Below are 14017 nucleotides of genomic sequence, written 5' to 3'. Positions count from 1 at the left end.
GCTACTAAATTAATCAGCTGATAAACCTATATTGAAGCCGATCATATGTTTATTATTCGCAGCTTTAAAAACGGAAGAATAATACCAATCTAATACCAATCAATACGATTGAAGGCTGGGTCAGGACTAAAAATCGAGTCACCCTGATTGGGGACTGTAACCAATGGAGTTGAACCACCTACCAGGTCTTAGTACCAAATCAAACACGAATAGAAATACTAGTGATCGAACCAACATCAGTCATTATCGTAACAGTAGTTTCCAAAGAACAGGGATATATTCTCCCATTATGATGTAAACCCATCTCCTCTGCATAATCGAAATGCTAAAATAGAGAATTGCCTCTTCTTTTCTACCAGTCGCTGTGTAAAGTTTTTTTTTATCGAATAATGAACATCATTACACCCCCCCCCCCCGAAATTAATAAACCATCCCAATAATTTCCATCTTCCCTGTTATTTAGACCATTTCTCTGGTTTACCACCTCTTTTTTGTTTTCTTTACTGGTTTTATTAATTTTTTTTATTTATTTAATTTTAATTAAATTATATTAATTTAATGTATTAATTAATTTATATTAATTTAATTTATTAATTAATTTATATTATTTAATTATATTATTATTTATATTACTTAATTTATTTATATTATTATTATATTATTTTCATTTTTATAGTTTTATTTATATTATTTAATTAAATTTATATTAATTAATTTATATCAATTTAAAATAAATTATATTAATTTAATTTATTTTATAATTAGTTTTATTAATTTTTTTATAAATTCTACTACTTTTAAATGTTTCTTATCGTTTTGACGTGTTGACTTATGTATATATGTTTTTTTTTACGTATTTGTTTTTTGCCATTTTACTTTCTAATTTGACTCTAAAAAGGGAGATTGGTTCATCTGAGCTTGTGATAGATGTTTTTTTGAAAATAAATTTCATCTTATATTCTCCAGCTTTGTACTGCAATGTGTCTCCCAACTGAAACAGATTTCGTTCACAAAATCTTAATTTATAAAACATACAAAAATAAATAAAATCTGAACCCTAATAGAGTCTTCGTTATTTTAACTTACCTAGCATGCACAGGACTAACACTTTTCACATAAGATGAAGATGCACTCAAATTGTCATCACTAATTTGACTTGATTCCATCCCAAGCGAAAAATCACATTTAAAATCTGAAATTAAATTTAATAAAGGCTTAAATGCTAACAAGAATAATTTTAATTTTGCGAATTTTTACCATCTGCAAATAGCAAAAAACCCTTTAGTCGATTCATAAAAATTTAGGGAAAGGAGGAATGTTTTTTTTATATATATAGGTGGGGGGGGGAGACTTGTCCTCTTTATTCAATTTCAATACCATAAAAATACCTTTTACAGTGAATACCCCAACAAAGATATTCATCAAAATTTAGTGGGGAGAAAAATCGTTTCCTGAGATAAATATGAAACGCCATAACTCTAGGTGCAGAAGGCACAGAAGAAAGAAAAAAAAAATCATTTAAACAATAATAATTCTAATATACCAAATAATATTAAAAAAATGAAAGAAATAGAGAGACTAAGCACTGAAAAGAAATAAAATCACACAGTTGTAATTGCTCAAAAACTTATTCAATGATATAATATTTCCAAAATTAAATTCCAGATGAAGTGCACATTGGCGGATCCAGGGGGGCCGGATTAGAGACTTTCTTATGACAAATTATTCTCATTTACTTGCTTTACATTTGCTAAGGTAAATATTTTATGTTGAAAGATGTGATATGCGTTACCAAAAAATAAATAAATAATTTGTAACATGTTCTCACCACCCTAAGCCTTAAAGGTATGGTCTAGACCCTAGATGAGGATCAGAAGATCTTTCCAGGGAGTGGTGATGTTTCTGAAAAGTGGATTTTGAAACTTTAAAGAAAACACCCTGATAAAAATCGTTCGTGGCTACAGGAAGGGATTAAGACTAAATAATTAGAAAATGTCGGGACATATAATGTTTGCAAAAGACTTTCCTATTTGTACAAAATACAATACACATTGTGTAAGCATGTCTTTAGTTTTTAAACTTGAATTAATACTACTTACTGTTATTTTTTTCCTTTGAGACTGAAACGTTTTTTTTTTTAGACCTAAACTTAAAGATATTTTCATTACATTAGAATACATATTCATGAAATAAGTCGTCTAAGTTGTCAAAAAAGTAAACCAACAATCAAGGAGGTGCCAACTTTCAAAAATCATATAAACCAGATGGCGCACGAGCGTTGCAGGGACTGTGCCATGTGTTACGTAACAGTGCCGAGCGTGGCGAAAGTGCCAAGAGAACGTGGTACTCCGAGACGTACACCAGGTGGTGGACGTTGGGCGACCCCTCGCTAACAATTTGATTGTACTTTTCTATGGTTTTCTATATTTTCTATACTTTTCTATATTTTCTATGATTTCTCATATCTTTCATTAAAACTGACTCACTTACGTGTAAAACTTGCAAAAAATTTTGGTCTATGCAGTGGCGTCAACTTACGAAAAGTTAGACGGGACAAAATGTATTTTTCAAAATTTAATCGGTTTAAAATTGTCTCTTCCGAATTTTTTTTTATATAATCAAAATAAACATTTTTTCAATCAAAATATCCAAAAAAAAGTATTTTTCAGAATCCAGAGAGAGAGGGATAAACTTGACACTAGTAATTTATTAATTAGTATTTAATTCATAGTTAATATTACGCAAAAAAAACTTATTAAACAATTATACTCGAATCTTCAAGATGAGAGACTAGTTAATGCATGTGCGGGAGGGGGTAAGCAAAAGACTCAAGGAAAATATACACGAAAAAACTTATGCGCTTAGCCTTAGAAAGGATACAAAATTCAGAAGGAAAAAAATTATGCCAGTTCGCCAAGCAGCATTAGATATCTCTTGTCCCCTCCCAGTTATATTTGCTAAATTATTCACCTATTTTTAGTGATTTCTTTTTAAAGTTACCCCACTCCTGAAATATTAATCCCACGATACAAAATCTAACGTCGGAGAAATGAACAATTTAGAACAAATTTTTACTTCTTTTGATCACCTTAAAACTATGTTGATATCCGTAATTGGTGATTTAACAATAACTAAGGTTATAGTAATAAGGGCAAGTTAAATAAAGTAAATATAAGTAAACTCATCCTGAGTTACAAATACCATGTTTCTTATAGTAAGAAAACTGATTCACTGATGTGATTGACAAAAACATAAGCGTTTGTCTAAGGAAATATTTCATAATCCTGATTATGGTTCATCGCACAGCGCTTGTTAAAGGATATTCTTTACAGCCCTGATTATGGTTGATCGTACATCGCTTGATATTCTTTATAGCCCTGATTATGGTTGATCGCACTTTTTCTCGTGAATTTAATTTTTTTTTAACACATCTGATAGAACACAAATAAAGGAGGTACAGATCCAAAACCAGGTAGAAACCCGAACGGTTAAACCCGTACAATTCTATTCAAATAAGCAATGTGGTAAATATGTACTAAAAAGCAATTAAAATCTTACTTGTTCCTTTAACACTGGCAATAAAGAGTTGAAAATGAACAAAGATCGGTAAAATTCGATGCATAAGGACTTCTAAATCGATGTATAACTGCTTCATCATACCAAGATCCGTAGAAAAAAAAACAAATCTTTGTCGGCTGGAAGTAATAACTGTATGGCCTGCAAAAAAGCAATCATCTAATCCAAACCTAAAGCTTTATTATCCCTAATATTTGATCCATCGAGCAAAGTGAGATAATTAATTATTTTGGTGGAATTTATTTGCCCCCAAAATTAATATAACAGCTTATCCTTTCTCGTTTATTACTATTTTTCTTCCCAGAACCAAAAAAGCAATTTGAACTACTTTACGGTTGGATGATTCAATATTGAAATGGGATGTAGCATGTGTGTTGACAAGAATTTGTTTAAACCCAACAGACATGAGTAATAATCACCCTAAGAAAAAGAAGCAGAAAAAAATAGATTGGACAACTGCAATGTATAATTGAATTTCTGTATTTTCCATTTTATAAACAAAATTAACTTAATACAGACAGTGGCACCTATTCAAGAAAACATGGAGGGGCGGAGGGACAAAGTGCATTTTTTAAAATCTAGCGTAGGGTTATTTATACAACTTTTTTTTAATCTTCAATGAGAATTCCAATAAAATTATTTTTGAATAAGAATACAAAATGAAGGTATCTTCAAAATATTTGGGAGAAGAAAATATTCTAAAGGGCAATAGACCCCCACCCCCTCTTACCAAAACCCCTGATTACAGGTTTTTTATTGACAACAGTCAAAAACGCTTGCTTAAAGAAAGTAGAGAGAGAAAATAAGAAAATGGAGAATATGAGAAAATACTGGAGCATGAAAAAACAAATTGATTCACAGCCAGTAAAGTGAGGAAGAAAGGCCAAAATTTTGGCCTTTCACACTGATCAACCATCATGGGTGTGAGAAGAGTAAAAAAGGTAGATAAAGGTCAATGGAACATAGAATTTAGTCTTTTATTTATTTTTTTGCACTGAGGCGGGGTAAGGGGAGATTTTAGAGAGAGAGAGAAAAAAAAATATATAGAACAAAAAAGGGAGGGTATTGGGCATACAAATTAAATTAATTAACACTTTTGCACTTAAAAACTCGAACAAGGTTCAGTAAAATTGGCTAAAATTGACTAAAATTCCAGCTGTAATCTATTGACATGTAAAATGAGCAAACAAAAATATCTCTCTTTCTCTCTCTCTCCCTCTCATTATCCGTCTTTCTCTTTCTATTAGTCTCTCTCAGTCTTATTGGTTTGAGCTGTGTAAATTTGATACCAAAACAGGCACTGGTGCAGAAATTTATCTCGGGCTGGACTTTTTGTTCGGGGGGGGGGGACGGCTAAGCTTTAAATCTGAAAATGAATATGAATATCAAGTGAAAAGTATAAAAACGAAAGGAAAGGTCGTAAGACTTTTGAGATTTGTTGCGGGGGCATTGGCTCTTGGGCCCTCTCACCCCCAAAATCCAAGGGGAGAGGGTGAGTACAAGAACATGATTTATTTTTATTTTTGAAAAATTGTCTCAGTGGGCAATCAGTAATGTGCAGATTTGCTAATAGCGCTTTTTCTTTCTTTTTTCACAGTTGACACGCATTTCTGTCCTTTTTGAAACCATTTTAAAATAACATATTTAGAATACAAAAATAGTGAGTAATTGATTTAAGCATTTTTCATTTGTTTTTGAATATCCATTATCAGCAACTTATTAATATCGTTAAAAAAATATATTATGAGTTTTACAACCATTCCAAACCATCAAAAATTAAGAATATCAGAACCTAAGGCAATTGATATTGTCAACCCCTTCATCTGATGAATGGCACGCGTATCTAATTCACAAATCCCACGTCACAGTCAGGGGTTTCGACTCTTGTCCGCACCCATTAAAACTCAAAGCCATTTAGCAGAAATTACTATGCAACCCTTCTGATATTGTTAGCCTGTATTCACAGTGAGGGGTAGGATTCACCCCTGATGAGATGGGTGCTTAATATTTTCAAATTTGTTCATTTCACATGCAGAAATAACTGTTTCAGACTAAAATTTATGATTATTTGTATTTAGGCGCTGGTGAACAGGATATATGAGAAAAGCTTTTCTTGTATAGCTTTGACTAGATTAGCTAAGCTTTATTTTGATTTTGTTAAAACTTCCATAATACTTTAGCTATTATAGATCAAAACATATTATTTACATTTTTCACAATTTTTAGCGAGATTCACGAGTACCAAGGTCAGTACTAAGGGGGGAGGGGAAGGGTTCTGGTTGGAGTTTTTTCTTGAGGATATATAAATGTAAGTGAAAATAAGAGGCGCGAAACGAAATCGGCTTTACATAACAGATATTAAATTGATATTAAGTTATCAACATGGGCGCCCATAAGCTGAAATTTAGGGGGGGGCTTACTTGGTCTAATTGGCACTTCCAATGTTGTGTAATTGAAATCTCGAGACAAAAATACAAAATATAAGGCAGTGTCATTCAGCCAGGGGGAGGGGGGCTGAAGCCCCCCTCCTCTCCCCATATGGGCATTCATGGTTATAATTTCTTAAATGAAACAAGTTGGTGAGTTGCGTCAAATGGGCCCAACCCGTTTTGTGCTCCTCGTACTCACTTATATTCCTAGATTTTCGAAAAAAATATATTTTCTAATGATCAGTTCATTAAGCAACAGCTTTAGCTTATCATATATGAGTTTGTTTCATTTCTCTTATATTTTGTTATAGGGTTTTTTTTTATCGTTTTGTGTTACTTTCCAGTTGTGGATTAACTGTTTAGTCTAGTTTTCTTTTCTTTGTTCTTTCATTAGTAAGGACTTACGGATGTGAAACCAATTTGTTGAGACATTTAAGAAAACAGCATTGTAACAGTAACTTATATAACCTATCTAATGTTGTTGTAATACGACATGTGTAATATATAATGTATATTTAATGTTGTTGTATTTGCTATAGTATGTAGAATAGATTATGTTGTCCTTGTCTTTTGACTTATGTTCTTACAGCATCACATGTGTGTAACTTAGGTTTGGACAGTTGTTTTGAATCTGGCGTGTTCTTCGCATGCTTTAATGAAATTTACTATTTCTTTCCACGATCTTGTGTTCCTCCCACAATACAAAGCATTTAGTAAAAAACAAAGCACATACAAAAAAAAAAAAAAAAGACTTAGCAATGAACCTTGTCTTCCGTTAATTTAAACATTACAATTATTGTATAGATGTGAAAAACTGATATGGATTCAAAGGGCTCGACAGACTAGTATTTTCTTTCAACGTCTTAAGAGTCTACATGTGCAAATAATAATCTGGATTTTTCATAGAAAAATAAACTTATTCTTGGAAAATTATTTTAAATTTCTAAAACATGGACTCGAAACGAAGACAAGTTGCTTTGTCAAGCCATTAAGTAGCTTATTAAATGAGCTAGTAAGTGACTCCACAAATGCTAAAGTTTGAAATTTGTCCCAATTCCTTAAGAAACCCTCCTGAAACGCAAGGGTTGTTTATATAGAAAAATAAGAAGCTTTTTTAAAAATTACTAAAAATCTTTCGCGTAAAGAGAGAGACGTTGAGGAGGAGGCAATCCCCTTCATGTACGTTATAATTTCTGTTCCTTTTCAGTTTTAATGTTGCTCCTTACTTTCAGTTGGAAAAATTTTTTTTTGTTTAATTATTTACACGTGTGACTCGAGTATTTAAGCATTTGATCCGGTCTAAAGAGGTATTTTACAGCTACATAATCTTCCAACACTTTTAACAATATATTATTTCTACTTCCAACTCGAAAGCTATTGAAATTCTTGAACGATTAGGGTCTTATCGTTGGCGTCTGTGAAGTTGCCGACACTTTTCGGTCAGTCGTCGATGTCCATGGGGTTGCCATTATTAACCCTCGTATATTGGTATTTGTTCAAACAGGTGATATACCGCATACCTATTTAATTAGTTTGGGGTACAAAGTGACAGAACCAATTTTCGACTGTCATTCGATATAATCATGTCTGCTTCAGAAATTTAAAACAAATTGAATCAACAGGATCGGTTTGTTTCTCTCGTTTGCGTCCCAAATGTAAAAAAAATTAGACATAACATTAAATGATAGAGACACGTCGTAATATCATCTATAATCGAAACGTAGAATAAACGTTTTTTCGATTTTTTGTTTCAAAACAAACTAAGACAAATTTTTCAACCCTAGTCTGCACCGAAATATGTTTCTCCACACAAATAAAAACCACGAAATCACAGTTTGATTTTGTTAAAATATAATTTATAACTATCAGTATTTTACGTATTTGTGTATTAGCTGATACCCACGCGAGAAGTCAAGTTTGGTTAATGCTAGTGAAATAAAACAAAATACGATGAAAATATAATAATTTAGAAACAAATTTGGACTATTTTTTTTGCAAATTGGGGGGGGGGGGGGTAAGGCATAGCATATATTAAATACATAACCTAACCTAGGTACATCCCCCCCACTAAATCCAAAAAAACAATAGTTTAAAATATTGTAAACGCAATGACAAACCACGCTTTGCAACCCATTTCTCTATTGACCGATACCCGCTTGACTAGTTTCCTTTAGAACAATATATCACGTGGGTACCAGCTAATATACAAGTACCGTATTTTATTATAAGCGTCACTTTAAATACTATACTAAAAACTTATTTTGAAACATTCGTAGAGGTTAGAAAAATTTTCCATTTGTAAGTATTTCAGCTGAGTTTCATATTTTTCATATATTCCCTTAAGAGGACGAACTTAAGAAAATACATAAAAAAGGAAATTAAAAACTTCTTTGAATTTAATAAAAAAAATAAGAATGCCGAGATTTAAGACGGCAATGGCTGTATCACTAACCCATGCGCAAAAATATCCGACCAAAAAAAAAAAAAAAAAAAAAAACGAGCTTAAAACCAACTTTCAGAAATCAAACAGAACAGGTGGTGTATGGCGAGTGTTCAGGGACCGTGCCACGCGTGGTGGAACTGTGCTGCAAGTAGCAGAACTGTGTAGCACACGTTCCGAGACGTTCACTAGGTGATAGAAAATGGGCAACCCCTCGAAACCATCTAGATCAGTAGCTATTTTAGTTGAACATTGATGCCAGTGTATGGGGGTTGAAGATCACCGTATTTAATTTTTTCGACAGTTTGTTGTGCAATATGGTTTTTATACCATATTAAATAAAAAAAAACAAGTTTTTTTAACTGAAAGTAAGGAACGACGTTAAAACTTAAAACGAACAGAAATTATTCCGTATATGAAGGGGGCTGTCCCCTCCTCAACGCCTCGCTCTTTACGCTAAAGTTTTTTTATTGTTTAAAAAAATAGAGTTGTGAGAAAGTCAAACTTTAGCGTAAAGAGCGAGGCGTTGAGGAGGGGACAGCCCCTTCATATACGGAATAATTTCTGTTCGTTTTAAGTTTTAACGTCGTTCCTTACTTTCAGTTAAAAAAACTTGTTTTTTTTTACTTAATTTTTGAACGTTTTTGAATTAATGCAGGTTTTGATTTTGGCTCACCGTACATGAATAATTAAAACAAAATTTGCACATTATATTTGGTTAAATGGCTTTCTCGAAACTTGTTTAATTTTATTTACGAACGTTTTTATTAGTAATAAATATACGTAACTTAGAATTAACTTACGTAACGAACTTCTATATTCATAAATTTTTAACACGTATATTAGGGGGTTCGCCCCCTAGTCAATACCCTGCTCTTTAAACTATAGTTCGAATTTTTTTTCCAGTTCTTTAAAAACGACCTCTTAATCACAATCAGTTGATCAGTTGAAAAACTTTTTTTTAAATTTAATTCCTGATCTTTTTCTTTAATAATGCTGGGAAATCCGGCGCCCCCTTCATAGAAATGTCCCTTCCCCCATGAAAACTTCCTTCATGGAAAGATCCTTCCATCTATCCCCCGGCCCTCTCCTTTCCCCACCTACACCACCCAAAAAACTCATAAAAAGTCATTATAAAAAACAAAAAAAACAAATCAATTATAAAATTTATTAAATATAATAACTATAAGACCTCCCCCAGGGGACTTTGGGGAATCAAGTCATCCTAAAAGACATTTTTATCATATTTTCGACCATGCTGAACAAAATGGCTGTCTCAAAACTTTGATTGGGTGACTTTGGGAAGAAAATGAGCGTGGGAGGGGGCCTAGTTGCCCTCCATTTTTTTCGTTTAGTTAAAAAGGGCACTAGAACTTTTAATTTCCGTTCCAATGAGTCCTTCCACGATATTCTAGGACCACTGGGTCGATACGATCACCCCTGGGGAAAAAAAAACAAAAAAAACAAATACACACGTACCCATGATCTTTCTTCTGGGAAAAAGTAGAAAATTCCAAATTTTTGTAGATAGGAGCTTGAAACCTCTATAATAGGGTTATCTGATACGTTGAATATGATGGTGTGATTTAAATTAAGGTTCTATAACTTTTAGGGGGTCTTTCCCCCTTTTTTCGAAAATCAGCCAAATTTTCTCAGGCACGTAACTTCTGATGGGTAAGATTAAACTTAATGAAACTTATATATTTGAAATCAGAATTAAAATCTGATTCTTTTGATGTATCTATTGGTATCAAAATCCCGTTTTTTAGAGTTTCGGTTACCATTGAGCCGGGTCGCTCCTTACTTACAGTTCGTTACCACGAACTGTTTGATTACGATAGTTTTTTAGGCGGTAGTTTTTATTTTATCGAGATCTGTCGGTGTAATATTATGGTATTTGCTCAAATATATGTAATAGATTGACCTGTCTTTGTATTTTCATTTATTATCTTTTTTTATTGTCCGTCTGTGATATGTGTAGCTGAAAAGGTTTTCACTAAGTTCATCCACTGTTTCAAAGTTCCATGAAAGAAATATAGTTTCTTCAATAACACCCTCTAATACTGTTCTATGTGCCTTATCTTAAATATTTCCCTGCATAACAGGGGGGGGGGCTTTAAGAATTGTATTTTAGTTAATTATTTTCAGGTCCCGGGAAAAATTAATTAGTGAGGTTAAATGACCTATCTTTGAGGTACTCCTAGAAGCGAGTGAGATCGTTTCAATAGCTTCCCTTCCTCCATCTTCTGTAGTTGGGGATAAATTAGGAAATTATTCTATCGACATATATTCGTGTTAATTAACAGTCTTAGAATTTTGTAGCATGTATTGTTGGAATCAAATCTTTAGGGAAAGAGGCTAGTTCCAATTAACCTATTAGTTTGATATTGTGTTCAAACAAGAGTCAAGATTAGGATTACTTATGCAAACAATATATATATATATATATATATATATATATATATATATATATATATATATATATATATATATATATATATATATATATATATATATATATATATATATATATATATATATATATATATATATAAATAAATAAATATATATATATATATATATATATATATATATATATATATATATATACATATATATATATATATATATATATATATATATATATATATATATATATATATATATATATATATATATATATATATATATATATATATATATATATATATATATATATATATATATACATATATATATAAAGTAAAAGTAACACTGTATGCAAGTCAGCTGATATTCTGTATTTGTCATTTTTGAAAACTTCAATTAGCCTTAAATTACAAAAGATATAAAAAATCAAAATATTTCTTTCCCCTGCGACTTATTTTAGGTCTATTCATACCTGAAAACTACGATTTTTTACAATTTTTGTTTTGTTGTTTCAAAATTGTGAAGTTACTAGGGCAGCGTCACATTCGTAATTTTGACCGTATTGAACGATGAAAATAAATAAGCGAAAAAAACTGAAAAAATTGACACTTTTTGTCCGCTTCTAGTTCAAAGCTTCGTAATCGGTGGATTCTCACTGAAAACTACACTGTCAAAGGAAAACTACACCTTCTTATACTGTTCAGTGCCATACACTTTCAGGTTTATTTGCAAATTTATCCAAATTTTTTTTTTTTTTTTGCGCCTGCTACTATCTAAAACCGCATAACTGTATGTTATGTTGAAAACTGAATTCCCTTTTTTAAATATTTTTTTAATACATATGGTTGTACAAGTTTCCACTTAACCATTTTCATAATCAGATTTCATTGTCACTGTCCTTGGTGCTTAGTAATTAAAAAAGAACAAATCCACTTTAATCGACTTTTATCTTTGGAAATGGTCTACTCAGGTGAATAGAACTTCCAAGAACGGATTCAAAGCCTTAAATTGTAAAATATTTTCAAGCTTATATCTTTAGTCCTTCTCTATTTCTAGGGCCTAGAATTTTCCTCAGAAACAAAAAAAAAAATGTTTGAGTCGACTATTCTTTGACTTCTTATTTTGAAAAAACTATTCCCATGATCTGAATAAGAGTTTAAGCCATATTAGAGTTTGCTTTCTAACCTAAGAAATCTTTGTCAGTTAATTTATTGTCAATAAAGAAAAAACAATTCAAGTAAACGAGGACTCTTTCGAGACAGCCACAAGGGAACCAATTTATGCAAATATTTCGGCTGTGTAACCACAGACACTTCAACAAAGTAGAAGATTTACTAAACAATAACCTTGAAAGTTAAATAAAGGAAATCAAAATACTCAAAATAAGTAAAACTCAAAATAAAAGAACGGTAGCCTTCTTTTATATAGCCTCTTCGGAACTAATCATTACAATGACAAAAAGTGGTACCATTCGATTTCCCATTCAAAAATACATCCAAATATGGTATTTGCTACTGTTAGCCCCTAACCCCCCTTAAAGCGGGAGCTATGCCTTAAAGCTCCATAAATAAAACATGTTAATTCCGTAAGTTTGTATTATTTTCGTAATTATGGTAGTAACAATTGGGTTGATAAAGCAAAATATTCCAACTAAAAAGGAGGGGGAAAAAAGAAAAGTTTGTGTATATAGCCTATTGCTATATCTGACCTTACTTGGAAGATGGGGATAGGACATAATTTTATCGTAGTGAGCATTAATTATATTTGGCAACAGTGTTAAATGGACAGTCAAACGGCAATGCGCTTTTGGTATTATAGTTCAGAAGACTATAATACCGAGAACTTTAACTAAAGAAACTCCCCAATAAAACTATAAAAATCAAATTAAAATTCCAGTTTCAAGACAAATTTTGTAAAAATCCTTTATCTCATGTTTCAAAATCTTTTGATTTTTTAACCATGTTTCACCATTAGGCATCAATTTAGTGGCGGATTACTTCTAAAAGAAACATACTAAATAAATAATAGTACAGGGTGTTTCTAATAATGACACTATCATGTTTACTTCCCTCGTTTTCCGCAAGCATAAATTATATTTAAGTAATATTCGATATCCAACATGGGCTATATGAAATATAGGTCTTTTGGTTTTTACGGGTCATTTTACCCATCTATAAGGAAAACAAAGCATCGACGATCTAAAATTACAGAGACATTAATTAATTAAGGGCATATATAAAACAATGGGGTGAGATGTATATGCTAGTGAAAGGATTATTATATTTAGAAAGAGCACGAGATAAGGCATTGACTGGTGAGTTTACTTAATCTCTATATGAATCCTTTATATATTTACCCTTTTATTTAATATATTTTTATTAGAAGGGGTGACCAACTAAATTGATACCCAGCATCAATAATGCCACTCATAAAACACAACATGAATTTAGAAGCATTGCAACTTACAATTAACAACAGTATATCCGCAATTAATAGCAGTTAATACAAAGCGCTTTTATCAGTTGCTTTCCAGCAAAGCGAACAGCCAACTGAAGTTGCAACCATCTACACCAGTTTCCAGCAGAAACATTCTGGAACAAGATGCTCCCTCTTCGCGCCGGAGACCCGCTCTCATTGGTCAATGTAACACCGACAATACTCATCGTTTTGTTCCGGTTGTAGCTGAAGTGACAATAAAACGATTTAGCTGATAGTACTTATTGTCATAGGTGATTAATTGCCAGGATCTATGACTGTGCAATTATAGATACAAAATTAAGGAGGTGAGAGCTTCAGATGACAGCCACACTTGGAAAACCTGTAAAGTTTGAGCAGGATCCAGGGGCACCAATTGGGGGGGGGGGGCAATTCCCCTCATGATTTTGAAAAATACCATTAATGGTATTTTTCACAAATCTTGAAATATTGTGTTTAGATATTGTGTTATAAATATTGTGTTTGTTTGATATGGTATTTTTCACTGAAAAATACTTTTCTTGCTATTCTCATTGAAAAAAATCGAAATAAAACAGAATTCTCTTCGCCCCCTAGATTTTGAAAAATACATGTTGCCCCTTTCCTACATTTTGGTGAATTGAAACCACTGGCAAGATCCCGAAGGGCACCAGTTGGAACCACAGATCTTTAGAAATACCTTTTTGAT

General features: G+C 31.9%; 1 protein-coding gene across 1 annotated transcript in view; it reads right to left on the bottom strand.

The window, feature by feature from the left end:
- Positions 1 to 13435, bottom strand: part of LOC148950813 (discoidin domain-containing receptor tyrosine kinase B-like) — a 117634-nt gene extending 104199 nt beyond the window's left edge. The window contains exons 1-3 of the mRNA XM_089090019.1: positions 13321 to 13435; positions 3559 to 3717; positions 1087 to 1192 (exon numbers count right to left, since the gene is read on the bottom strand). Coding sequence (XP_088946145.1) covers positions 1087 to 1192; positions 3559 to 3658 — 206 coding nt within the window. The 5' untranslated portion in view covers positions 3659 to 3717; positions 13321 to 13435. The remainder of the gene's footprint in view (positions 1 to 1086; positions 1193 to 3558; positions 3718 to 13320) is intronic.
- Between the last annotated feature and the right edge of the window lie 582 nt (positions 13436 to 14017).

The sequence above is a fragment of the Artemia sp. Qi Xiang Cuo genome, chromosome 6 (assembly GCF_049724085.1).
Source record: "Artemia sp. Qi Xiang Cuo chromosome 6, ASM4972408v1, whole genome shotgun sequence".
Taxonomy (NCBI): domain Eukaryota; kingdom Metazoa; phylum Arthropoda; class Branchiopoda; order Anostraca; family Artemiidae; genus Artemia; species Artemia sp. Qi Xiang Cuo.
The sequence above is the reverse complement of the archived record's forward strand: the minus strand, read 5'-3'. Positions and strand labels throughout refer to the sequence as shown.